Here is a 25,652-nt window from a genome sequence, read left to right on the forward strand (position 1 = left end):
TGTCCTGGCTTTTCCCAAGACCTCAAGCTCTGTAGTCTGCTGAGAGGCACTGGAAGTATTGGGGTGGGGTGTGGTGGTGGTGTGTGGCGCCCTTAAAACCACAGAAAAGGGAGCAGACTGGTAGCTTCAGGCTACAGGTTACAGCACCAGCTATGCAGGAGGAAAGGAACAAGAGGACTCCAGCGGTTCCCAGGACCCAGGAGCCATACCAGCAAATTTACAAAAAAAAAAAAAAAAAAATTTTATTCAAAAACTGTTTACACAAATGTGTAGCCTATGTACAAAGTACAAAAGAATCCTGCTTCTTGTCCCCACCTCCCTTGAGAGATGTTTCAACTTGGGACCCCTTCCAGGCTGTCAGCTGCCCTGGGGCTGCCTGTGGGCGGCAGCTTCAGAGGGAGGGGCCTTCTCAGACCACAGTCAGTTATGCAACTGCGAAGAGGCCCTATTCCAAGTTCCCCCTCCCAGCAGAGTGGACGCCATCAGCTTTTACCCCTCCCTCCTCCAGACTCCACGGGCGCACATTAAGTCGCTGGTGCTGCCTCTTGCTGCAGGTTTTTTCCAGGAGAGGGGATCAACACTGCAAGCTCTGGACCTCTTTCCTCCTCCCCCAACTTCTTCCACAGTGAGCAAGGTTGCAGACAGAGAGGCGAGGAAAGAAGCCTGGGGCCAGATGGAGGGAATGGGATTGGGGTCGGGGAATGAAGAGCAGGAATGTGGGCAGCAGCATTATAGACACGAAGCCGGAGCCCCCTGGCTGGGGGCCAAGAGGCCAGGGAACTCCAGGCCTGAGGCAAAAGACCCCTTTCTGCTGTGTTTAGGGACATAACCACAGCCTAGATAAGCTCTCAGCTCACAAAAACTCTGGAGTCCATATTCATGAGATAAAGTATAAAATATCACTCATCACCTCCCTCCTGAGGGGCAGAATCAAAAGACCAACACTGTACTGGAGCAGATCCATGCACACAATTGGGAGGCGAAGCTGCTAACTCAGGAATAAAACTTGAGCTTAGAGACATTACCTGTCTCCTTTCCCTTTGCGAATAATTCCATTCAAACAGCTGCTGAGCAGACTAAGGCTCTGGCAGGAATAGGTCTGCTGCCTGGCGTACCTGTGACCACAGAAGCAGCTTGGTCTCTCCCACACAGACAGACCCAGTGAGCTCTTGGAATGCCTTCATCTGAAGAAGAACGAGGCGGCCGCACACCTAGGACTGCAGAGGCGAGGTGGGCACACCTCGTACACAAACACGCGCGCACGTCTGTACGTGTACGTGGGCTGCCTGCAAAGGCATCAGTATGCACAGCGATAAAAACACAAAATCACAATGAATAGGACCCTGCACGCTAGGGATTGTTTCCACAGAGGAGTGCAGTGTTCGAATAAACATTCAGGACAGCGAGCCTCTGGCGGGGGTGAAGAGACCAGCGGGCGGGGGGAGAGAGGGGTCCAGACTGTCCATTGGGCGGCGGAGGAGTTCTTCTACGTGCCGGGCCACATCCATGGTCTCGTCCAGGTCAAATTCTCCATCCTGGTCGAGCACTGGGTCAGGGCTAGGAGGGGGAGAGGGGTGTCAGAAGGAGCTGGCCTACCGCAGAGTCTCAGGCTCCCGGGGGACAGCGCCCAGCCTGATCCCCATTCAGTCTCCTGGGAACAGGACCTGCTCTGGCTAGATGCCCGCACCGCCAAGCTGAATCAGTCACTGGTTTGTTGGAAGACACCCCGGTTCTAGTCTCATCACTCACAAGCTCATCGAGTAATCTCAGGGAATTCGTTTCCCCTGTCCCTGCCCTCCTCTGTAAAACGAGGTGGTTGGGTAAAGGAGCTCTGCCCACGAGATCTCAGGCACCAGACACTGAGCACCTATGAAGGCCTGGTCCTTTCAACCACATTAAGCCAATCCCCACAGCCACTGGTAAGGTGGGTATTTACTCCACTTTATAGAGGAAGAAACTGAGGCTCGACTATGGTAGGAAGTTTGTTCAGGGCCACATGGTAGGCAAGTGGAGTCAGGACTGGAATTCCAGTTTTTGTGACTCCCAAGCCTGTGGTTGTCCTATGGCAGCAGGCCACCCCTGGCTCGAAAGAGAATGAATCCTCTTCTCTGGGAACTTCAGAGAGGAGCGACATGTCCTATTCCCACAGGACTCCTAAGAACCACCGCCCACCCAGAGATACTCTGTATCAAGCCCTTGCAACAGCCTCACCTGTGCTAAATGCATTACCTGCATTCTCTGGCTTGATCCTGCCCCCAGTCCCGTGTGGTAAGTATTCCATTTTACAGACAAGGAAACTGAGCATCAGAGAGGCTCGATGATTTTCCCAAGGTCACACAGCTAGTCAGCACCAGAGCAAGGGCCCTGCTATATGTAGTTTCACATTGCTCTACGCTCTTGGTTGGCTGATCTCATCCACCCTGCACCTGGGCCTATGCCCAAGCCCGCCTGGCCTGGGTGGTCTCAGACGGAGAGGAGCTCTGGTGTCCTTGCCCATCAGCCTTCTGGGGTTTACCAGCCTGAGGCCGGGTGCCCAGTTCCTCCCCCCGGAGCCCCATGAGAACACAACCTACTTCTGTGGGTACATGTTATAGTGAGGCTGGGGGCACACGGCTGGGGAAGGAGCCTGGTCCATGTAGGTGGCGCCGCCTCCAGCAGAGTCTGCAGAGGCGCTCACAAACCTGTGGGAGGAAGCGGAGCCTCAGCGGGGAGCGGCTCGGGGGCATCTTCTGTCTTTCTCAGGTGTGGAAGGACCACGCGGCCCACTGAGCCTGGGGCTCCGGCTGCAGTGGCGGGGCCCTGGGTACCCGCCCCCTTGTGACCACGCCCAGTTCCCCGCCCCAAGGCTGGGCCAGGTTGCGGGGGAAGGGATCAGGAGGGGAGGCCGTGGGGGGTGAGGAGAGCCAGGTGGGGGTGGGGGAAGGAAAGAAGAGGCAGCAGGAGACCAGAGCCGAACTGGACACTTACTCAGGGACCACTTGCTTGATCTGTGGCTTCACGTATCCGTCCACCGCTTTAGCTGCCGAGGGGGGAAAATGGTGATGAGAACCAAAGTCCCTGGGAGCTCCCAGGGGAGTAGACACCCACCTATGCAGTCGGCCTCCTCCTCCCCACTCCCCACAACGCCACGGGGCTCATCAGGGATAAGATTTCCCAGACTCCCATTAAACACCTGCTGACAGTCACCAGGTGACCCCCCCCTCCCCAGACCCCTGGTTTCAGTCTCATCCCATCTCCTGCTTTCTTTCCTGGCCCTTGGCTTCCTCTCTTCCTGCCCTCACCCCTGCCAAGGAAAGAGTCCACACCGAGGAGCAAACCCACCCAATGGAGTGGGGCCAGGTTGAAGAGAAAAAAACCTGTTCATTTTGCTGTCTACCCTCAACTGTGAGGGCAGGTTTGAGGGTGGAGAGGGGTGAGGGCAGTTGATTAGGATGGGAGGCGTGCATTATCTGTGGGTCTGTGTGATCCTGCGCCTCCCCCCACACCGCAGCCGCTGCCTCCAAGGGCACAGAAGGGAGTCCACTCAGTGTTTTGCTTTGCAGGGAAGAAAGCGAGGTCGGGGTTTCCGCTTTCCAAACTCTCTTCAGCGGTGAGCCCTGAAATCCCCTCCACGTGCCTTGTGCCATCCCACGGACCAACACTCACAGGGGAGATGGCCCCTGGGCCCTTCCTGGGGTGTACCTGCTGCTTAGCCCCGGGAGTGTGTTGGGGGTGTGTTGGGCACACGCACCGAGCACAGGCGTGTAGTACTTGGAGAAGACCTCATCCTTGGGCCGGTCGGGAAACACGTAGATGAGATAGTTCAGGTCCCCCAAACGGTCAGCCAGGGATCGGATGGAGAAATCCCGCGTGGTGAATGGCTTCAGATTCCACAGGTTACGGTCAGCTGTGAAAAGGCCAAGCTCATTCTCACAACCCACCGCCCTCAGGAAGATGATCGGAGCTGTAGGGCTGGGGGCCAGGCTTGTAGAGACATCCAGGTAAAAGCCTGTACTGGAACCCCACCCCTGCTCTCAGCACAGGGCAAGGAAGTGACCACGGGCGAGCAGATACCAACAAGTCTGGGTCAGGACAAAGAAGGACTCGCTCAGCAGTTCTGGAGGCTATGGGGGGTAGTGATGTTAGGTTCTCCCAAGAGGAAAACAATAGAAAGGGACTGGGTTTTTGAGCAACACTCCACCCACCCTCCAAGCTCAGTTCCCATCTTTTCCACTGGACCCCTTCTAAGGATACAGGCCTGATGGAGAATGGGAATGAGGAAATGAGAAAGAGCCACTGGTGCGGGAATGTGGGCAATGCAGGGAACTTACGAGAGTCAAACTTCCAGGCAATGGTGATGCCCCCAATTTCTGAGTCGCTAAAGCGCAACAAGAAGGTACCATCGGGCTTGTTGATGAGCAGGTCATGGGCCTGTTGCTTGTTCACAAAACCTAGGATGGCCCTGGGTGCACGGAGCACACAGTCACCGCTGGGCCACCAGCCACTGTCCCCTGAGCCCCTGACCTCCCACCCCCGTGCCTCACCCGTCATTCCAATGGGGCTTGTGATGTTTCTTCAGCACCTCCATGACCCCGTCGAACCACTGCCAGAAGGTGTAGTTCCAGCCGGGCAAGTTCTCCTGAGAGTCCCCAGGAAACCGCAGGTTAGGGCTTATGTCCCCATCATCACAGGTGCTCCAGGGAGCACTTAGTGCCCCGTGTCCTCACCCAGTGCCCGTGTGCCTAGTTGCTCAGTCGCGTCCGACTCTTTGTGACCCTATGGACTGTAGCCCACCAGCCTCCTCTCCGTGGGATTTTCCAGGCAAGAATAGTGGAGTGGGTTGCCATGCCCTCCTCCAGGGGATCTTCCCAACCCAGGGATCGAACCCATGCCTCTTTTGTCTCCTGCATTGGCAGGCGGGTTCTTTACCACTAGCGCCACCTGGGAAGCCCATCCTCTCAGACACAGGGATCTGGGACAATCCCATGGAGGGGGTCAAAGGTGCAAGGAATTGTCCAAGCTGGATGAGACCTCCAAAGTCCTTCCTGCCCAACCCCTTCATTCTACAGATGGGAAAAGTGCAATGCAGAGAAGGGAAGGGGCCTGGCAAATGAGTTAACATGTTGAGGACGAGAACCTGGGGACCCTGACTTCCAGCTCCGGGTTCTTTCCAAAGTCCTGCCTCAGATCTCAAGGCTGTCTGCACTCCTTGGGGTACCAGCCCCCATCTCTCCTGGTTGTAGGAGAGGGGTCTAGGGGTGGAGGGGGGCCATGGACCAGGTGCCTGTCTGTGAGGTGGGGGAGGGGTGGAGGTAGTCCCAGGCAGGCAGCAGGCAACGTGTCCCTCACCCGGTTGAACTGGGACCAGGACACGGACATGCCGTTGTAGTCCTCGAGGTGGCTGCTGCTGCTGTTGAACAGCTTCTGCGCCAGGAACACCAGGTTCTCCTTGGTCAGGCCCCGGTTGCTCTGCACCTCGGCCTTGAATTTCATGTTGAGCGCCTCGCACAGCTGCGGCCACAGGACTTTGTCGGGCACCGCAAATGGAACCCTGCCCTGAGAGGGAGAGAAGAAAAGGGAAAAGATTGAGGGAGTAGGAGATATTTACACACACACACACACACACACACACACAGATACCAAGAGGCAGAGGGGAGTGAGAAAGATCCAGGAAAGGAGACAAAAGCACAATGGAAAGAAAGGGGGGACACAGGGGCAGAGGGATGGGTATATAGGGGTAGAGACCCAGACCAGGGCCCTGGGAGCAGAGATCAGGGACCAGATTCCAAGCACCAAGCTCACAGACCTAGGAAACCCCAGTCCCATGGCCCGGAGCCCAGACAGAGCTGAGGTTGTGCTGAGGGCAGGGTGCTCACACCAGCTGCCCCCTGACCACTGGTTTGGCCCAAGGGTGGGAGAAGACCACTCAGCAGGAGCCCTGGGGTTGGGGCTGACCCTGGGAACCTCTGAGGGGCTGGGGGCTGAGGTGGGGGGTCCCGCGGGGACTCACCGGCTCAGCAAAGGCATTGTCCCACAGCACGGTGGCGGTAGCATTATGGTCCTGGCTGCCATGAACGATGACAACCACAGGAAGGGACAGGGTCTATGGGAATCCAGGGAATGAGGGATGAGGGCATATGACCCTGGTCTTGTCCTCCACTTGGGGGAGGCATCCGACCTCCATTCCTCAAGCCCCTTCCGGCAAGCCAACGCAGAAATAAAAAGCACAGCCCATCTCTTTTTGGTCCATTGCCTCAATCCTGAGGGTGGGTGCTAGGTTACTGTGCGATGCTCAGTACTCACTCAGGACTCACTCAGTCCTGTCCTACTCTTTGCGACCCCATCAACTACAGCCCGCCAGGCTCCTCTGTCCATGGTGATTCACCAGGTAATACTGGAGTGGGTTAACCCACAGGGGATCTTCCCAACCTAGGGATCGAACCCAGGTGTCCCGCATTGCAGGCGGATTCTTTACCATCTGAGCCGCCAGGGAAGCCCAGATGCCAGATTACAACCTAGCAAATAAGCACCAGCAGAGTGAAATTAGGTTTTCTGAGAGCATCATGGGGTAACTGGACTGAGCGTATGCAAGGGTTCCAGTCCCTGGCTTTCCCAAGTCAGCTGGGTGGCCTGCAGAGGACAGGAGAGCCAGGCCTCACCTTCACCTGGAACACAAGCTCATTACTGCCAACACTGAATTGAGACTCAAACAGGACCGTGAACTTCTCTTCCGTCACAGACTCTGCGCCTCGCCGGTCAGCTCGCTTGATCCTCTTGAGGGACTGCAGGGCGGGAGATCAGAAGGGGACAAGGAGAAAGAGGCAGGTTAGGAGGACTCAGGACGCAGCTCCGGGCAGACCTCCCACCTCGGGCTTGGCCCAGTCCTCACCATGTTCCTGAAGTGGGCGCTCAGGGTGCCTGTGGCCTGGTGGTACTCCATCACACAGCAGTTGTTCAGGATCTCCCCGCTGCACTCACTGCCAAGCAGAGGGGAACCCGTCTCCACTGGGCCCGGGCCTGGAGCACTATCCTGTATGCACCCTGGGCCCCAGCTTCTCCGGGAGGCCCCACAGCAGCCCCTGACCCCTCCCCTAAGAGCATTCCTCTGGGCTGACTTTTCTCATCAACCTGAGAGCATCCAAGCAAAGCCCCAAGGGTGGAGCCAAGGTTAAACTTCTTTGGGCATCAAGATTGACGTGGGGGCCTTTGGCAGCTTCTAGCCCACTTGACATAAAAACCATGACCCCAACCTAACAAGACCCCTGCCATCAACCCCTGCCCAGGTGGTCCACTGGTCAATGGGCTCCTCTCCCCTCATTCAGAACAAGCAAGCCCACAGTATCTTGTCTGTTTCCTGAACACTCAAGCTCAGTGCCGCCTGGGGACTCCTATCCTTGCCTTCCTGTTACATTCTTTTTTTTTTTTTTTTTAAGTAATGCATTTTACACTTTGTTATTTTTCTAATTTTTTAAAAAGTTCTGGCTGTACTCCGAGGCATATGGGACCTCAGTTCCCCAACCGGGGATCTAACCCACACCCCCTGCATTGGAAGGTGGAGTCTTAACCAGTGGACCACCAGGCAAGTCCCCCTGTTGCATTCTTGACTTTCTCATTCAGGTCTCCACTCAAATAGATCCTCAGAAAGGCCCTCCTCGGCCATCCATGTGCTGTTGCAACATCTATCCAGGCGCTGTGATATTGCTTGGCTTTAATTTTCTGTCTAGACTCTATTGCCTTTTGACGCTGCCTGATTTTTAAGAGTATATGACTGTCTTGTTCCCAGCCCAAAGCAAGCTCTAAGAGAGTGAGAACTCTTCATCATTGTTGTCATCCTAGCCCCAGAGCACACAGCAGGCCTCAGTGCTCAGGACCCAGTCTCTCCTCTCACTCATTCCCGCCCTCCTTCATTCACTCCCACACCCTTCACAGGTGGCCTAGCCTAATCCCAGGACCTCACCCCTGGGTTCTCCATCCACACACGCCCTTTGTCTGCTCCTCCTTTAGACAGGCCCGTGTTCTCTCTGCCCGAACGTCTGCCCTCTCCACGCCCATTCATCATCTCCTAGTCATCCCGCAGCCTTGAAACTAGCTGTCATTCTGTTCCACCCCCTTCATGACCCACTTTCATGGTGCCCGAGTCATCTCCCTTGTCACATGTCAGCAAGTAATCAATTCTCATGTCTGCTGCCTGCTAGCCTAAATGTTGGACCGTGATGGAGCCAAGTTTGGTGTGGATCACAGCAGTGTCCCAGTGCTCAGCACAGGTCCTGGGACACCCTAATAGTGAAATCCTTGTTGATTTACTCTGTGTGCAAGGAGTACCCCCAGACAGAGTGAACTGGAGAGACATGGGACCACATCACAATGCAAGACAAAGAGTGGGACGCCATGTGTGTCCTCATCACCTAGGACCCCAGCTACAGAACAGAGGCTGAGCTGGGGGAGGGGCAGATGAAGGAGGGACAACGTACTTGCGGGTGTTCTCGTTCTTGAGCAGTGACTTGGCCTGCTGCTCGCTGATGATGGTGGCCTTCACCTGGGGGGGGTTCATGTGCACGTTCAGCTTCCCGCCCACCAGCAGGCGCACGGTGGCCGCAAACTTGGTCTGGGTCTTCAGGACCTGAGGGGGCTGCTTCTCGATGATGAATGTGCTGCGGGGACAGGAGATGCTTCAGGGGACAGGGCTCTGGACACTCCCTCCATGTGGGGAGGCTGCCTTGCACTGGGCTGAGCAGGTGCAGGGAGGGCTTGGGGCACAGTCCACCCTCCCTGGAGGTCACTGTGAGTCGGGGGAGCTGGTGGGAAGGGAGGCAGTGAAAGGAACTCAGCAACTAAAACGAACTGCAGGAGACAAACGTCCGTGTAGTGTCCATGAGAAAAACGGGTGGGGTGAACAGCAAGAGGCCATAGCAACAGGGGACAGAGGAGGATGGGATGAGGGTGTGAGGCAGAAACTGAAGGATTTAAGCTAGAGCTCCCCATCTTTAAAGACCTTGCTGCCCCCCACCCAGGGCAACCAGATGGGAGTGGGGCGTGGCCAGGAGGCAGCAGTCACCTGGTCACCAGGGCTGAGATGATGTCAGTGATGGTGGCGTTGACCTCGGCCAGCATCTCCTCCACGGGGCCGGGGATGGGCAGCTGCTGGCAGAGGTGCTCGGCTCTGCGGATTTGCTGCCGGTTCTGCCAGATGATCTCCGCCAACTTCTCACACCTGAACGTGAGCCCCGGGGCCCAAGGGAAGGACACTGGCTTCACCCACATCCTCCAGGCCAGAAGCTGGCAGGCGCCCAGGCGGGGACCAGGCCCACACCCAGCTCCAGCTCCAGCCCCAGGAAGGCCTGGCGCCCAGGCCACCTCGCCTATTCCCTGGGCACAGCAGAGATGCCTTGCCTTCCAGAAACCCAGAGAAACACCCAGGAGGAGCGATGCTGACTGGGGTCCAACCAGCCTGAGCGTCACTTTGCCACCTGCCCCACCCCAGCATCCAAGCCAGTGATGCCCCTCCCAGGGCAGGGGGCACAGGAAGGGACACCAGCGTCAGCATCAAACCAGAACCACTGGTGGGATAAGACCCGTGCCCAGACAGAGGGAGCCAGCTGCCTGTGCAGACGTGGGAGCAAACAGCAGCTGGCAGCATCACTCTGAGCCCCTGCTGCCCCTCCCTGCCCCCCAACCCCGGTACCAGGACTGTAGCACATCCAGGCTGCCCTCGGGGGGACCGCCGTTCCCCGCCAGCTGCTGCCGCCGCTTCCACTGGATCAGCTCGTCATCCAGGATGATGGTCTGCTGCTTCCGCAGCAGCTGCAGGGTCTTCTGGTGCTTCTCGGCCAGCTCCTGAGGGTCAGGCGGTGGCTCAGAGGGCCCTTCTGGCTCTCAGAACAGCCCTGCAGGGCCTCCTCCTCCCAGACCGACTCTGCCCCTCAGGCCCCGCGGGGAAGAAGGCCCTGGCCTCCTGCCCCGCCGGGTCCCGCTCTCCTCCTGGCTCTCTGCCTCCCTCGGGGTCCCCGGGAAAGCTCGGGGCGTCACCGCCCCCGCGGGAGGGCAGGGACGCAGAGCCCACTCACCACGCGGTACTGCTGCAGCGTCTGGGCCTCGCGCTGCAGCCAGGCCTCCAGCGACACCTGCTTCTGCTGGAGGGCCGTCTCCCGGCTCAGTCGCTCCTGGGGGTTCAGCTGGGCCAGCTGGGCAAATTGAGCTGGAGGAGCGGACGGGACACCATGACCATGACCATGACCTCCCCGGGCCAGCCGGGGGCCCATCTGTTCTGGAGGCAAGACCCTCGCGGGGACAGGTCTGACCCGCGGCCAGTCGGGTTCCACAGCAACGGGGCCAGAGATGAGAAGGCTCTGGTCCCTGTGCCCTGAGCCTGAGCTCCCCTCGGGGAGTGGGGAGATGGAAGCCTGGGGGACAGCTGAGGAGGAGCCTGCCCTGGCCAAGCCCCATCAGCCCTCTTCACCCCATGTGGGCCTGGCTTGGAGCCACCATGTCTGGTCTGAAGTGAACCCCGCCATTCACCAGGTGGGTGAACTCGGGCAAGTCACCCCGCTCTCCTATGCCTCAGTTTCCCCACCTGTAAAAGGGGAGTCTCACGAGGCATCTACCTCAGCAGCTGCTGGGAGGTTAAATAAGTGATGAGACAGAAGATGCTCAGGAAGCTGCCCGGCACCACTGGCCTCCGAGGGAAGTCAGTCACGGTTAACGGGCTACAAGAGGGGATGAAAGGCTGACGGAGCAGCTCTCAGCTCCAACCTCACGGGCACGGCCTCGTCGGAAGGCTCTGCTCCACGGGCTTTGTCCTGTCTCCCAGGCTCGGCAGCCTCTCCTCAGGGAATGGGGGCTTCTTCAGGCGGTGAAGGTCCCTAATGTGCTTGTCCAGGTTGGTCACTGTGAGCTCAGCTGACCAACCAGGAGAGAGACACAGAGAGAGCTGGGCCACTGGGACACGAAGGCAGCGAGATTCCCTCAGGAGAGCGAGGCAGTTTCTCTCCACACCAGCTCTCAGGCAGCTCATCAATGGCAGGAATATGTAACCAGGCCTCACTGACTCCCTCTGCAAACAACCTGTGATGAAATGCTTAAGACACGGGAAGTAGAGAGGATGATACAAGGAGTATCTGTGTGTCAAGAAGCCGCTTAAGAAATCAAGCACTTCCACGGTGAAGCACCTGTACCCTCCCCTGCTGGTAACCCCATCCCTCCCTCCACAGCTAACCACTGTCCCCAGTGTGGCATCCAACCCTCACCAATGGCCTTTCTGAACATCCCAAGGGTCTCATTGGGGCTGAGTTAGAAGATGTGAGCGTCAGTCAGCAAGTCTCGGTCAAAGTCCTGGCAGGCCTCTGAGGGCCATGTCACACGGCCGAGACCCTGTCCTATGGACGCACAAGGCTGGGACAGACTAAAGCAACTCTATTCAGCCAGGAAAGCCCAGAACGAGAAGAGAACTTAGAAATAGGGCTCCATTCTGACTGCAGGGGACTGAGCAGGCAAGGAACAGAGCAGAGCAATCTGGACAGCCACCTCGGAATCCTGCCACCCACAGGGAGACAGTGATAATCCCAACGCTGGGACCTGGCTTCCTTATGCAAGTGACCCACTTAGGTCTCTCCTGGCAAATTGCAGAAGCTTCCGGGAAGGACGCCAAGAGACGTGAGGCAATTGTCTGCTCCACTGGAGGGAGCTGAGACTGCCCTCACATGAACAGATCAGTCATCTGTGTTTCTGATGGGTGCACTTGATAAATGAGACATTGCATGATGGGGACAAACCCAAACCTCACAAGTAGGAAACAGAAAACCCAAGAATAGGATCATCAATTCTGTCAGCCAGTCAATGGCCTTGGGTAGAAATACTGAGTTGAAATCTCCTGTTCCCTAATCTTGGAAAAGGGCTATCCTTTCTTTCAAGTCAATCTGGGATGGATTCAGATGTGATGAAGATCTGCTCTAATCATCCCCCCAACTTTTATTCAATGCCTGCTATGACTCAGGCAATGCACTAATCTCAAGATACAGAAAACACCCACAGGGTAGGTCAGGAGGAAAGCTTAAATGGTTAAATTAAAACAGCATTTTTAAAAATTTAAACAATTAAAAGGAAGAACAAAGGAACAAAAACCAAAAAGGGACAAAACAAAATAAACATTAAAATGTGGGCCTCAATAGACGGGTATTTAACATTACATTAAATATTAATAAACTAAACACCTCAATTAAAAGCAGAGATTGTCAGAATAAATACAAAAAGACTCAACTATGTGCTCTACATTTCGAATTTTAAAAAGCATGAATAAAAAACGAAATAGAACTGCCATATAGAAAAAAAAAAAAAGAATTGCCATATGACCCAGCAATCCCACTTCTGGGAATACACACCGAGGAAACCAGAATTGAAAGAGACACATGTACCTCAACGTTCATCGCAGCACTGTTTACAATAGTCCCGACATGAAAGCAACCTAGATGTCCATCGGCAGACAAATGGGTAAGAAAGCTCTGAGAAGAGAACTTAGAAATATGGCTCCGTTTTGACTGCAGGGGACTGAGCAGGCAAGGAAAAGAGCAGAGCAATCTGGACAGCCACCTCGGAATCCTGCCACCCACAGGGAGACAGTGATAATCCCAACACTGGGACATATACACAATACATATACACAAAAGAATACTACTCAGCTATTAAAAAGAACGCATTTGAATCAGTTCTAATGAGGTGGATGAAACTGGAGCCTATTATACGGAGTGAAGTAAGTCAGAAAGAAAAACACCAATACAGTATACTAATGCATATATATAGAATTTAGAAAGATGGTAATGATGACCCTAAATGTGAGACAGCAAAAGAGACACAGATGTATAGAACAGTCTTTTGGACTCTGTGGGAGAGGGCGAGGGTGGGATGATTTGAGAGAATAGCATTGAAACATGTATATTATCATATGTGAAAAAGACCGCCAGTCCAGGTTCGATGCATGAGACAGGGTGCTCAGGGCTGGTGCACTGGGATGACCCAGAGGGATGGGATGGGGAGGGAGGTGGAGTGGGGTTCAGGATGGGGAACACATGTACACCCATGGCTGATTCAGGTCAATGTATGGCAAAAACCACTACAATATTGTAAAGTAATTAGCCTCCAATTAAAATAAATTAATTAATTTAAAAAAATAAATAAAAAACATGAATAAAAATACATTGTGTTAACATAGAATAAAAAGGCTGGAGGCATTTATAGTAATATCTGATAGACCCCAGACAAAGAGTGATACCAGAGATCAAGAAAGATATTCCATAATTATTAAGGGGTCAATCAATCAGAAAGGCATAATAATTCTAAGTAATTATAAATAACTATAAATATATATGCTTCCCTGGTGGCTCAGACTGTAAAGAATCTGCCTGCAATGCAGGAGACCTGGGTTTGATCTGATCTGGTCCAAGATTTGGGAAGATCCCCTGGAGGAGGGCATAGCAACCTACTCCAGTATTCTTGCCTGGAGAATCCCCAAGGACAGAGGAGCCTGGTGGACTACAGTCCATGAGGTCGCAGAGAACTGGATATGACTGGGAGACTAAAAGTGAAAGTGAGTGAACCCGTTCAGTCGTGTCCGACTCTTTGCAACCCCATGGACTATAGCCTACCAGGCTGCTCCATCCATGGGATTCTCCAGGCAAGAATACTGGAATGGGTTGCCATTTCCTTCTCCAGGGATCTTCCCGACCCAGAGAATCGACTGAGCAACTAAGCATGGCATAAATATATATGTATCTAATAATAAAGCTTCAAAAAACATAAAGGAAATAATTACATAAGTAATCGGAGAATTACACAATATAGTAGACTTGATACCTCTCTATCTATAGGAGCAATTAGGCAAAAATAAATCAATAAAGATATATATCAGTGGTTCTCAAAGTGTGAATCAGGGACCCCTGAAGGCTTCCTAAAACCCTTACAGGAGGTTCACAAAGCCAGAACTATTTTCATAAAATTGTAAGACTTTATTTGCCTTTTTTTCTTTTATTCATTTTTAAGTATACAGCAGAGTTTTCTAGAGGCTATAAGATATGTGATATTACAACAGATTGAAAGCCAGATCCAGGTATCTCCAACTAAGCTTAACATTAAAGAGATTTGTAAAAATGTAAAAAAAACAATGCCACCCTACTCACTAAATTATGTTTGGAAAATATAGATATTATTGGTTTCTTGGTTTGTTTATTTTTTGACTTCATTATGTTAACACTATATACTATGTTAAATACATTAACATCATTGAATTTATTATTGCTACCTTTAAATGAAACAACTTCAGAACATACATTCTTTTCAAGACCACAAAATACATTCATCAAGATAGAGCACATGCTCGGGCACAGAACAAGTCTCCATAAATTTAAAAATATATGTGTATATTCTCTGACAACAATAGAACTCAGCCATGAAATGAAATCAATAATGATATGAGATCTAGAAAAAACTGAAATATTTGGAAATTAAACAATATATGTCTAAATAGTGTATGGGTGAAATAAACAGAAGAGAAATTAGAAATATTTCAAATTGAATGATAATGGTCTACAGCATATCCAAGATGATAAGATGCAGCTAAAGCATTAATGTGAGGGAAATCAATAGCTCTGAATATATACATTAGAAAAGAAGAAGGGTCTAAAATCAATGACCTAAGGTTCTACCTTAAGAAGTCAGAAAAATAAGAAGAAGGAAAAGGTGGCTTCCTGTTCTCACTTAGATGGGGGTGATACAGCTCTGGGGTCAATTTGAAGTGGAGGAAGATGAGTCATGTTTCAAGGCTCCTCAAAGTGTACCGTAAGGACACTTAGTGGGGTTAATTCCTTCTGGGTTAATTTTTTCCCCCATACCCTAATTATGGCAGCCACTAGAAAATTGTAGACCTAAGAGACAGCAGAGTTTTCCACTGTCACGTCCTCCTCCCATCTTTACGTCCTATTAGTGAGGCTCAAGAAGGGGCATTCCTGGAGTTCCACCTCTCCCCAGCCTGGTTCAACCAGGGGACTCCCAACCTAGGTTTTCCCTCTGATTGAGGAACACTCTGTCCACATTCATTCATTCGTTCACCGAGATACTCATAGAATACTGGTTAATAAAATATAGGGATTTTAATGAATATTGCTAGTTAATATCCAGTTCTGCAACTTACAAGAAGCCCAGGCCAAACTGCATGTTCTCTTTGAACATCAGTTTTATTATTTGAAAAAAAAGGAATAAAGAATACTGGAGTGGGGAGCCATTCCCTTCTCCAGGGAATCTTCCTGACTCAGGAACCGAACCTGGGTCTCCTGCATTTCAGGCAGATTCTTTACCATCTGAGCCACAAGGGAGCCCCACTTAATTCTTAGGGCTATGGTAAAAACTGTATTGAATAACACAGTTGTGTTGAGTAAAGGTTGTATTGAATAAGGGTTTAGCCTGGAGCTTGGCCCACAGCAGGGGCTCCATCACTGGAGATGATGATCCATCACTTGTCCCAAGCTTTGGGTAAGGCTCTGGGGAGACAGACATGGACCTAGACCCAACCCTGCAGGGGTTCACAAAGTGGTCTCACTCTGGTCCTCCAAACATGCACTGCCCTCCCACACCAGGCTCACCCTGGATCCTCAGGCTCTCCTGATACTGGATGATGAAATACTCTTGAGTCTGCTGCAGCTTCTTCAGCTCATTCTCTGTGTCCTGTGTGACCAGTCGCAGCTCCTCAAATGTCTGGTTGATCTGAAGGTGTTTCTGGGACATGGCATCAACCAGAATCCCAGCAGAAGAATTACCCTGGAGACATATCAGGGGAGGGTGCAGGCAGCAGTGAGCTGGGCAGTGAGGATGGGAGAAAAACCTCAGGCCTTGGGGACCACCAATACTACAGACCCCAGATACCAAATCTAGAATAAGAATGAAGGGTACTTTGAGTCAGAAGAGTCATTTGCCAAAATAGGGGTGGAGAGGGCAAAGGAGGAGAAATGGGTGACCAGGCAGACTCTGGTAGAAACGTCTATTGCAGTTCTGACCTCCATCTGAGTACCACACACAGGTCCATTTGAGTTCTCTCTGGAGAGACTAGAACCCAACCCATCCCAGGAGTTAGCTGAATTTTCCTACTAAAGATGATGACCCCTCATTTCAGAGTCATTCACTGATCCCATGCCATGATGCTAGATGCTGGGGACATGATGGGGAACAAGGCCGTGTGAACACACATCATCTGTGTCCTCACTAAGACCTCGGGACTGAGGGAAGAGGGTGAACCACTCACGGGTGGAGTCCTGAAGATCCCCAGATGAAGGTACAAGGAGGCATCAATAAGGGCTTTGTGGATCCAGCCATTCAGCTAACCTGGTTGAATCTATTCCTTCAACCACGTGTTGGTCTTTTTTAAAATTTTACTTATTTATTTTTGGCTGTGCTGGGTCTTTGTTACTGCTCATGGGCTACTCTCTAGTTGTGGTGCGAGGGCTTCTCATTGCAGTCGATTCTCTTGTTGCAGAGCATAGCATAGGCTCAGAGCTCAGTGGTTGTGTCCCATGGGCTTAGGTGCGCCATGGCATGTGGAATCTTCCTGGACCAGGAATCGAACCCATGTCTCCACCATGGGCAGGCAGATTCTTAAGCATTGGACTCCCAGGGCAGTCCTCAACCAAACCTTTAGGGCCTCTCCAGTAAACTGCTCTCAGAATAAAACCCAAACTCCCTTCACAGCCTCCACAGCCCTAGCCAGGAGCCTCTGCCTACCCCACCCCCAGCTCCATTGTTGCCCAACCACACTGGCCACTTTCTGTTCCTTGGATACACAGGGAGTTCCTGCCTCAGGGCCTTTGCATGTTTTGTTCCATTATCCTGGAACATTCTGGCACTAAATCTTTCTGAGGCTGGCACTTCCACTGGCACCTTTTCAGAATGACCTCTGCTGAAGAGTTATATTAAAATAGGACCGCCCTACGGAACGTGTCATATGCCTGCATGTTCTTTCTTGCCTGCCTCTCTGCAGTAGGATGTGAGCTCCCTAAAGACCAAGACTTTGTCCCGTTTGGGGCACAACAAAATCCTCAAGGCCCAGGACATCAGAGGTGTCCAAGAACAGCTTGATGACTGAAGGACTATTTTCCCCCCAACTATAACAGCACCTGCCTTGTAGGCAGGTATTTCTTAACTGGAACCGGACTCATTCCTATGTTTACAGATAGCTCTGTAATTGCACCAAGTAAAAAATTGTACCAGTTGACCCTTTGTGACCTGGCTTCTGCCCAGTTGGCTCCCTTCTCCCCAGTAGCACTAAACACTTAAAATTCTTCAAATGTCATAAGATGGCTTGTGCCTTCCTGCCCTCATATATACTGTTGCTATTTATTTATTTTGCATTTTCTTTATTTCTATTTTTGGCTGCACCTTGTGGTATGTGGTATCTTAATTCCCCCACCAGGGATCCAACGCATGCCTCCTGCAGTGGAAGGGGGAGCCTTAACCACTGGACCACCAGGGAAATCCTACTGCTGCTATTTTTTACTAGAAAACTCATTCCACCTTCTTCCTCCCTCTTTCCTCATTATAGTCAGGCATCTTTCTCCTCAGGACACCCTCCCCACTACTGGCCAGCCTGCCCCAATCTGAGTTGGGTCCTTTTTCCATATCGGCTGACTTAGCACTCAGCAGAGTCCTAAAGAATCTATCACAGCCTGAATTCCTTTTAGGTGGAGGCCAGGACTTTATCTGTTTCTCCCATCCTAGTCCAATGTCAGATGCACTGCAGGACCTCAAAAATGTTTACTGAATGACTTCTCAAATTCTTGACATCAGTGTCCACCACAAGTAAATAATAACTATGACTTCACTTCAGGCACTATTCTGTGGTCTTTACCTAGGGGATATCATTTAATGAAATTCATTTTGCTTTACTGCAGATAATGTACCATTTGCACCACTGTCCAAGCATATGTCCAAGACCTTTATGATTTCGGAACCTGGGGAACAGGTCCCTGCTCTGCCTTCCTGGGCCTCGCTTCTCTGAGCTTTCCCAGGTTAATTCTTCTGACACAGACTTCCATTTCTCCTCATAGACCCCACCAGAGGATATTTCTTCTTTTGCCCCTGGCCTCACTTATTCAATGACAAATCTTTTCCCTAGTGATTTGTAATGCCATCTCCAACATAGATTGAGTTTCCAGATGTGTATGTGTTTTTAGGGCTTCCTCTTCTTCATCTGTATATGTCTGTTCTTTGCTCTGGGCTTCCCAGGTGGCGCAGTGGTAAAGAATCCACCTGCCAAGGCAGGGGACACAAGAGATGTGAGTCTGATTTCTGGGTCGGGAAGATCCCCTGGAGTAGAAAATGGCAACCCGCTCCAGTATTCGTGCCTGGAAAATTCCACAGACAGGAGCCTGGCAGGCTACAGTCCATGGGGCTGCAGAGAGTCAGACACAACTGAGTGATTAAACACACATCCTTTGCCCACATGGTATCTCATTTAATCCTCGAAATAGCCCTATAGGGTAGATGCTATGACTACCCTCATTTATAATAGGAAAAAACCGGAGGCTCAGAGAGGTTAAGTAACTTGCTCAAGTAACACAGCTAGTAAGTAGTAGAGCCAGGGAGTGGGGCTCTGTGTGTGGGGGGAGGGGGGTCAATCTACACCTGCATGTAATACAGCCTCTCACACTTGCCCGTGTATTTTATTTCTTTGGTGCTCTCTCTTGCCAGTGTTTATAAAACAGAGCTGTGTCTGGAGAGGAAAGCAGGTGAAAGGACTTCTCAAAACCTTTCCCCAAACCCAAGGGACACTCACATTGTTGGCTTCTCGGACCAGCCTCTGTTCATTGTACAGAATATGGCGGATGCAGCGCACCAGCTCCATGGGGCAGCGGTCATACGTGTTCTGAAAGAATCCAACAGCGGCTGCCAAAGGCCACCCTCTGCTCCCACCATGCCCACTGCAGTGCCACCCATTCCTTCCTCTCCTCCAGCCTATGCCTCAGCTTCCACTCGGAAGCCTCAGGAACTGCCACCAGAACCTCTATCTCTCCTTGACTTGATTTCCCCTCCCAGATCTTCATATTCGGTTCGCAGTGCCTTAGAAACCCACAGGTTACAAAGTACTTCCAATCTGCCATCTCCTTTGACTTGTGCATCAGAGAAACCCTATGACATAAGCAGAAACCATTATCCTCATTTCACAGATTAGAATACTGATGCTCAGAGAGATTGAGTACTTGTCCAAAGGCAAACAAGTGAGTGAGCATATGACTCAAGACTCGGGGCATCTAATGCCAAGGTCAAGGTACTTTCCACTATAGTCCTGGCCCTGGGTTCCTATTTTACTTCCTTTTCCACATCCCCCACACCCCAGGTTTCTCCTGTTTCCTGCCTCCTTTGGGATGGACTTTTTATTTCCTTGGCACCCTGCTGCTTGTATTCAAGAAGGCTCTCTAAAAATTCAAGTGAGTTCCAATAAATGCTCATCTATGATTACCATCCACATCCCTTTCCTATTTCCACAAAATTTTCCTCTCTCCCCTATACACCTTCCTCCCACACCCTCATCTTACATTAAACCCTTAATTCAAGGCTCCAGGACAACTCTGCTCCTCTCGCACGCCACTTAGGGCCTTTAAAAGAGCCCTAAGAGGGATGTCTGGTTGCCCCATCCCCTCCTTTCTAGAATCTGTCGGTGTTCCTTTCTCTCACAACAGAATTTTGACTCAGGCTACTCCCATCCCTTCTGCCTGATCTGCCCAGAAAGTGCTTTCACCCATCCCCCTTCTCTTGGGGACAAACATGCCCCATCTCTTACTTTGTCATACTAAGGGGATCTGACAGGTCTGATGTAGAAAGAGGGGGTGGGGGAAACTGAAGCACAGATAAGCTCAGGGCCACACAGTGAGTCAGTGGCCAAACCAGGAAAAAACCCAGGGGTTCTGGTGCTGGAAAGAGAAGGCGGACACTGTTTCCCTGCAGATGGCTTGCAGCTCACGCCCACCTGGAGCTGCGTGGCGTAGTGCCCCAGCTTGATCTTCAGTAGGAACCCGTCTTCCCCCACTTGGTGGTCTGCCTTCTTCTGCAACTCCTGCACCAGGCCCTCCAGGAGCTGGGTGGCCTGGGCCCGGTCCTGGGGATTGTCCAGGTCGATGGCGTCCCTTAGGGCAAGGCAGGAGAGAGAAACCTGCTATGGTGCCTCCTTGGATGAGGAGGTCGGGTACCAGGAAGGACGGGAAAATCCCAGGCTCCTGACCACAAGACTTGCTCCCCGCAGTTCCACGGGCATCAGAGTCTAGAAACATCCCCTCTCCCCTCCCAGACTCCCATTTCCCTGTTCCCCTTTCCCTGGGACACCACCCCTTCCGCACAGGGAGGGACAGCCAGGATCAGAATCTCCCCAAACCACCAAGAGAAGACGTAAAGGCCAATGGGGCCCAGATGGTTAGGGACCCGCAGAGCAAGGCGCTGGGCAGGGGCACCTACCACGGCTGGCTCTCAATCCACTGCGCCAAGTAATGTCGGACCTCGATGGGGAAGTGCTGCCCGTATAGCACCTGCATCTGGCGCAGGGCATCTCCCTGCAGCTGCTGGGCCTGGATCCAGCCCGCCATGTCCGTTCACCTAGGGCGAACAGAGCGCTGAGGAGGTGCCTTCTCGGCACAGGCGTGGACTGGGCCTGCCCCTAGCCCTGCCATGCCCACCCATCCCTGGACCGCGGTCAGGCCAGGCCCCTCCCCTCCCACAGACACGCTTTCCTGTGCGGGAAGAAAGACGGTGAGGAGGGGAAGGCCGTCCTTCCCTCCAGCGAGGAACCCGCTGAGGCTTGGGGAGGGGCTCCCGAAAGTCAGGTGCCCTCCCCCTCTTCCTCTCCCCTCGCCCCACCGGGGCTTCCCGGGGTGGGGGTGGGGGGAACAGCTAGAAACTGAAAGAGAAACTTGATGGCGGAGGCCCTCGGGCCCTCTGGGGAGGACTGCAAACACCCCCTACCCTGCTTCGAACTCCGAGTCTCAGTTTCTGGGAACGCGGGGATATTCCAGCCCAAAGCTAGGGCAATGCCACCGAAGGTTTCCCCTGGACGGCTCGGCCACCGCTGGCACGTGGCTGGGGTGTTCAGGAGGGCGGGCTGGGGAGACAAGACACTCCCTCTCTCGGGCTGCGCCCCCCGCACCTCGCTGTGCCCCGACGTCTCCCACTGTCCAGTCCGACAGCGCCCCCTGCCCACCGCGGGCGAGGACGGCGCCCACCCTCGGCCTCCTCCCTCCATTCGCGCGTCCCGCGTCCCTCGTCCACGCGGCGCCAAAACTCCCTCTGGGTCCCGGGGACCGTCCCCGGCGCCCCTCCGGCTGTCGGGCTCCGGGGCCTGCGGGGTGAGGACCCGGGCGGCAGCAGCAGCAGCAGCAGCGGGGTGCCCCCTCTGGGCGCGCGTCGCCGGGGACGCGCGGCCGGGGCCACCCACCTGGTCGTGCCGGGCGGTCCGGCGACGGGGCCGGCGCTCGCTCCCGGCCGGGGATCCTGGCGGCGGCGGCGGCGGCGGCTGTTACTACAGGAAGGAGCCGAGAGCAGCGATTTCCTCCTCAAAGGTCAGCTGCCTCTGACAGACCATACACAGCGCGCGAGCTCTCGCCAACACCCCTCCCAGCCTCGGTCGCTCTCTCCCCGCCTCCGCCCTCGGTGGCTGGCTCCCCGGCGAGTGCAAGGCGGCGAGGCGGGGCGGCGCCGAGCGCGGGGGGCTGCCCCGACGGCGGGGTCCCCCGGGAGTCCCAGCCGGCCTTCGCCGGCGACCCCGTGGAGCTGCCGCAGACCGTGCTGGGCAAGAGGGGCGGGAGTGGCTGCAGGATGGGAGTGGGAGGGCTGGGAAATCCCGGGCGCTGGAAATCCCAGCGCGGGGCCTCAGTTTTCTCATCTGTCAAAAGGGAGGAGGAAAGGGTTGGAGCAGCTGGAGATGCGGGCGTTTGTCATCTTCTGAGCTTCTAGATTTAAGAAGTCTGATGTGTGTGTGTGTGCGCGCGCGCGCGTGTGGGTTGGGGACACAGCTTTTGTGATCTCAGAGGCAAAGCCGTATTGAGGGGAAGGGCTGGGGATTCCAGAGATTGCCAGCTCACCTAGAGGCCCCCCTGCCCTGCCCCTCCTTCCACGACTTTTCTGTTCACTCCCCTGTGCAGCAGAAACAGGAAAGAACCCTGGCAGTCAAATATTTTAAGCCCTGGAAATTTTGCAGATGAGAAATGGAGTCCAGAGCGATGAGGGGGCCTTGCCTAGGGTCCCACAGTGGGCACAGGGCCAAGTCTGCAAACCATGGTCCATACAGGATCCTACCTCTCCGTTCACCCCCAACCCGGTCACATCCGAGGCTGGTCATATCTTCAGAAAGTCCAGGGAGAGGTGAAGCGAATGTTCACAAGCTCACCACAGGCCTTGCCAGAACAGGCAACACCTTCTCAGAGCCTTGCCTGGGTCACAGCCCCCTCCCCAAGAGCCCCCTGGGGGAGTTGGGCAAGGCTGCCCTGGAAGTCTTCCATTCCCTTTCCCCAGCTTCCCTCTCCTCTGGGGCCTCCCCTCTGCCTGGCAGCTAGTATTGGCAGCACCGAGGGAGGGGCCCTTCTGGCTGCCCACTCACAGCTGGCTGGGCCAAGACCTGCTATCCTGGGGGCAATCATTCTCCTCTCCCTCCCTCCCTAATTCCTTCTTGGATTTGCCCTTTTCTCTCCATTCCCTCCCACACCACCCCCCACCCCATCTTCTTACCACTCACTACTTCCCTGCTTTCATTCTTTTATTTCAGAAAAAAAACCTCAAAGTTTAAAGCTGCTGAAGCTGGATCGCCTCCCCGCAGCCCACTTCCACGTGTGGTCACAGTCTCTGTTGGCAGGATCACAAGGAAAGGAATCGAAAACTGTGAAGGGGTTCAAGGGAGGGGGCAAACCTTGCTTTAGGGAGGAGGAAACACAATGCCTCTCTCTCTCTCTTTCCCCTACTCTGTGCAAAGGGTTTGGCAGGGGAGGGTCCGACACACAGCTAAGGGGTCACCTGGAATGACAGCCAAGTGTCAGAGCTGGAAACAACCATAATGGTGATTTTACAAATGGGGAAACAGAGGCTGGAGAGGGGAAGTGACTCGGTCAGCGTCACGAGGGCTGTTGGTGGCAGATTCAAAACCGTCACCCCACAGTGGGTGGGTCTGAGGTGGCATCTGTGCCCTCTAGCCTCTTACTCTGAGCAGGTCAGTCAGTGGGAGCAGATTCCTTGGGCTTCCAAGTCTTCTGAGCCACATCTAGAAGGCAGAGGACCACCCTTGCCAGACACAAGCATCTGGGCATCTGGAGAGGGTGGGATGGCAGAGTGGCTTCAGAGTGGGGGTCCTGCCAGCCCACTTCCAGGCAGCCGCCTCTCCAGCTTCCTCCCCAAGGCCTGTGGGAGCCTGCTATTCCAGCTGGCAGCCCCACCCACCAAACATCTGGCTGGGTTGGACTGGGCTTGACTAGGGGATGGGCCCTCCTGGGTCCTAAGAAGCTAGCATTGGGGTGCCCATGAACAAAATGGAAGGAACTGGCCTCAAAGGGTGTGCCCCAGTGCCTTCAGAGCCCTCACGTGTCTCCCTCCTCCCCTTGTGTCCAATGGCAACAGCTGTTTCCCCCCCCCCCCCACCTCTGGATCTCTCCCCATTTGGCCTCTCTCTGTGAGGCCCTGCATCTGGGTGTCCTCTGTTGCATGTTTTCATCCTCTTGCTTTGGGATTCTCCTCCTCTTGATTCATTCTCTCTAGGACTCCGTCTGCGTTGCTCTCTCTTTCTCTGTGCCTCTGTTCTCCTTCTGAGATGCAGTGGGAGGGGAGGAGCTTTGGCACTTTCCCAGGATGGGCAAAGGCCAACTGAAGAAGAGTGGAAGACTGTAAGAGTGTCAGAGTTGGGTTGGGGGCAGAGGTGACTGTGGTCGCTCTGGATAATGCAACTACCCGGAAATGTCAAATTTGGGGTTTCTTTCTGCTTTCAGTCCGCTGATTTGGTCTCTGCTATTTCCCACCACAAAGCAAAGCAGGCTGGTGGTTTTAGGGGCCCAGACGACAGAGGAGAAAACTGAGGCGTAGGGGGTGAGGTTCGGAAAGATCAAAGCCTGCCTAGTGTTTGGATGAGCTGGGGTCCCAGGCTGCTGCCCCTAATTGCCCCTCATCGCCAACTCTAGGTCACAGCATTACATGGGGAATGATTTAAACGAAGGATTTAAACAAAAATTCTCACAGGAACACATCCCCCAAAAGAAGACTGGCCATAGTTTGAAAGGAATCAGAATAATCCCTAGCCGAGCCAGTAGTTCACACGCTCTGCATGTATCCTGAACTGAACCATGGCACACTCGTGTGCAAACCTGGTTGAACTCTTCAACTCAATTGATCTTTGTGACAACCTTGAAGGTAGGCAGAGCCAGAACCCTCCCCTTTGATTAGTCCAGGAAAGAGTCCCGTCCATGGCAGTCTGGCCAGTGAGTGCATAGCTGGCACTGGGATCCAAGTTGCTCAGCTCTGTGGGCAGTGTCCCTATACAACCTTTTAAAACTTTCCCTCCTCTGAGCACACGCCGTAGTCTTCACTCTAGCCCATGGTTGGTTTGTTTTGTTTTGGCCATGCAGTATGAGGGATCTTAGTTCCCCGACCCATGATCGGACTTGTGCCCCCTGCATTGGAAGCGCAGAGTCCTAACCACTGGACCCCCAGGGAAGTCCCACCAGCCCATGGTTGTTTTGACACCAAGCGTGGCATGTCCATCCCTGCGCTGGTCCCTGCCCTTTGTGGGTGTCCTGAGCAGCCCTGGGTCAGGTCTGGCTCCCCATCCTTAGGCGGATGTGGGTTCGAGTTACACCGGAAGGGAACAATGATCCCAAGTCCTCTTTCTGGCCCTTGGAGACCAGGTTAGCTGTGACGAGGGCCCTGCTGATGCCCCTACCTTAAGGTCGCCTTGACCTAACCATCCCTGGGGACAGGGGGAGATGGTACAGAGATGCCTTTGTCTCTTCTGCTCCAGGTCTCTTCTTCAAGGAGAGTTCCTGTTGTGCAGGAGCCAGAGGGGAGGGGTGGGTGAAGAGCCTTCCCAGGAAAGCTGGAGGCCTTCCAGGAAGTACCTCCGTGCCCCAGCGTAGCAGGCGCAGCAGAAGCCCAAGTCCATGGGCTCTTAAGCATCCCGTTTCACCCCCACCGAGCCTCTGCGGGGGGCTGTCCACCTCCACTCCAGCCCCTACCTTTAAAGCTCTGGGAAGAGGGGGAGCCACAGGTCCATGCTCAGCATACACTACACCCCTGAGACCAGTGTCTCTTCCTCTCCCAGAATTTCCGCACTCTGGTACCCCGCTGTGAAAATGCTGCCCATGCCTGTCCCTGAAGACAGAGTGGCACCTAAGGAGGGGGCACATGCGCTGTGAGAAATTCGGTGTCAGTTTGGGGGAAGGAAAGGAACTGCTGGGTCCGCGCTTCCTGCCCCTGCCCCCTGTCCTCTACCACTCTTCAGGGAAGTCAGCTTACAGTGAAGTCACCGAGGGAACATGAGGCCTTCCAGCCTCAGGCATAGCGACTGTCCTCTGTTTCTGGGAATGGGGTGAGGGGAGGGTGACCCGGTGGGTGGGAGGGGGAAATCAGCCTTCCTTTGCCCAGCTGCCCCGTCCACCTGATCCGGGAGAGAGGCTGACAGGGCA

At 53.7% G+C, this 25,652-nt stretch overlaps 1 protein-coding gene across 2 annotated transcripts; it reads right to left on the reverse strand.

Annotated features, from left to right (window-relative positions):
• Positions 1 to 216: 216 nt before the first annotated feature.
• Positions 217 to 21,578, reverse strand: LOC122441616 (signal transducer and activator of transcription 5A). Of its 2 annotated transcripts, XM_043468435.1 has the most exons (20): positions 21,431 to 21,578; positions 20,962 to 21,097; positions 20,458 to 20,595; positions 19,976 to 20,132; positions 18,785 to 18,874; positions 15,603 to 15,777; positions 10,044 to 10,174; positions 9,662 to 9,813; positions 9,035 to 9,190; positions 8,451 to 8,630; positions 6,869 to 6,956; positions 6,639 to 6,761; positions 5,990 to 6,082; positions 5,329 to 5,535; positions 4,524 to 4,618; positions 4,311 to 4,441; positions 3,731 to 3,886; positions 2,968 to 3,019; positions 2,574 to 2,681; positions 217 to 1,557 (listed from the first exon to the last, which is right to left on the reverse strand). In XM_043468435.1, exons 3-20 carry the CDS (start codon positions 20,583 to 20,585, stop codon positions 1,395 to 1,397), a joined length of 2,385 nt encoding a protein of 794 aa, XP_043324370.1. In that variant the 5' UTR covers positions 20,586 to 20,595; positions 20,962 to 21,097; positions 21,431 to 21,578; the 3' UTR covers positions 217 to 1,394. The 2 variants fall into 2 exon arrangements, with proteins under 2 accessions (XP_043324370.1, XP_043324377.1); XM_043468442.1 differs by lacking the exon at positions 20,962 to 21,097 and having other exon boundaries at positions 21,431 to 21,573.
• Between the last annotated feature and the right edge of the window lie 4,074 nt (positions 21,579 to 25,652).

This window comes from Cervus canadensis, chromosome 1 (genome assembly GCF_019320065.1).
Source record: "Cervus canadensis isolate Bull #8, Minnesota chromosome 1, ASM1932006v1, whole genome shotgun sequence".
NCBI lineage: Eukaryota > Metazoa > Chordata > Mammalia > Artiodactyla > Cervidae > Cervus > Cervus canadensis.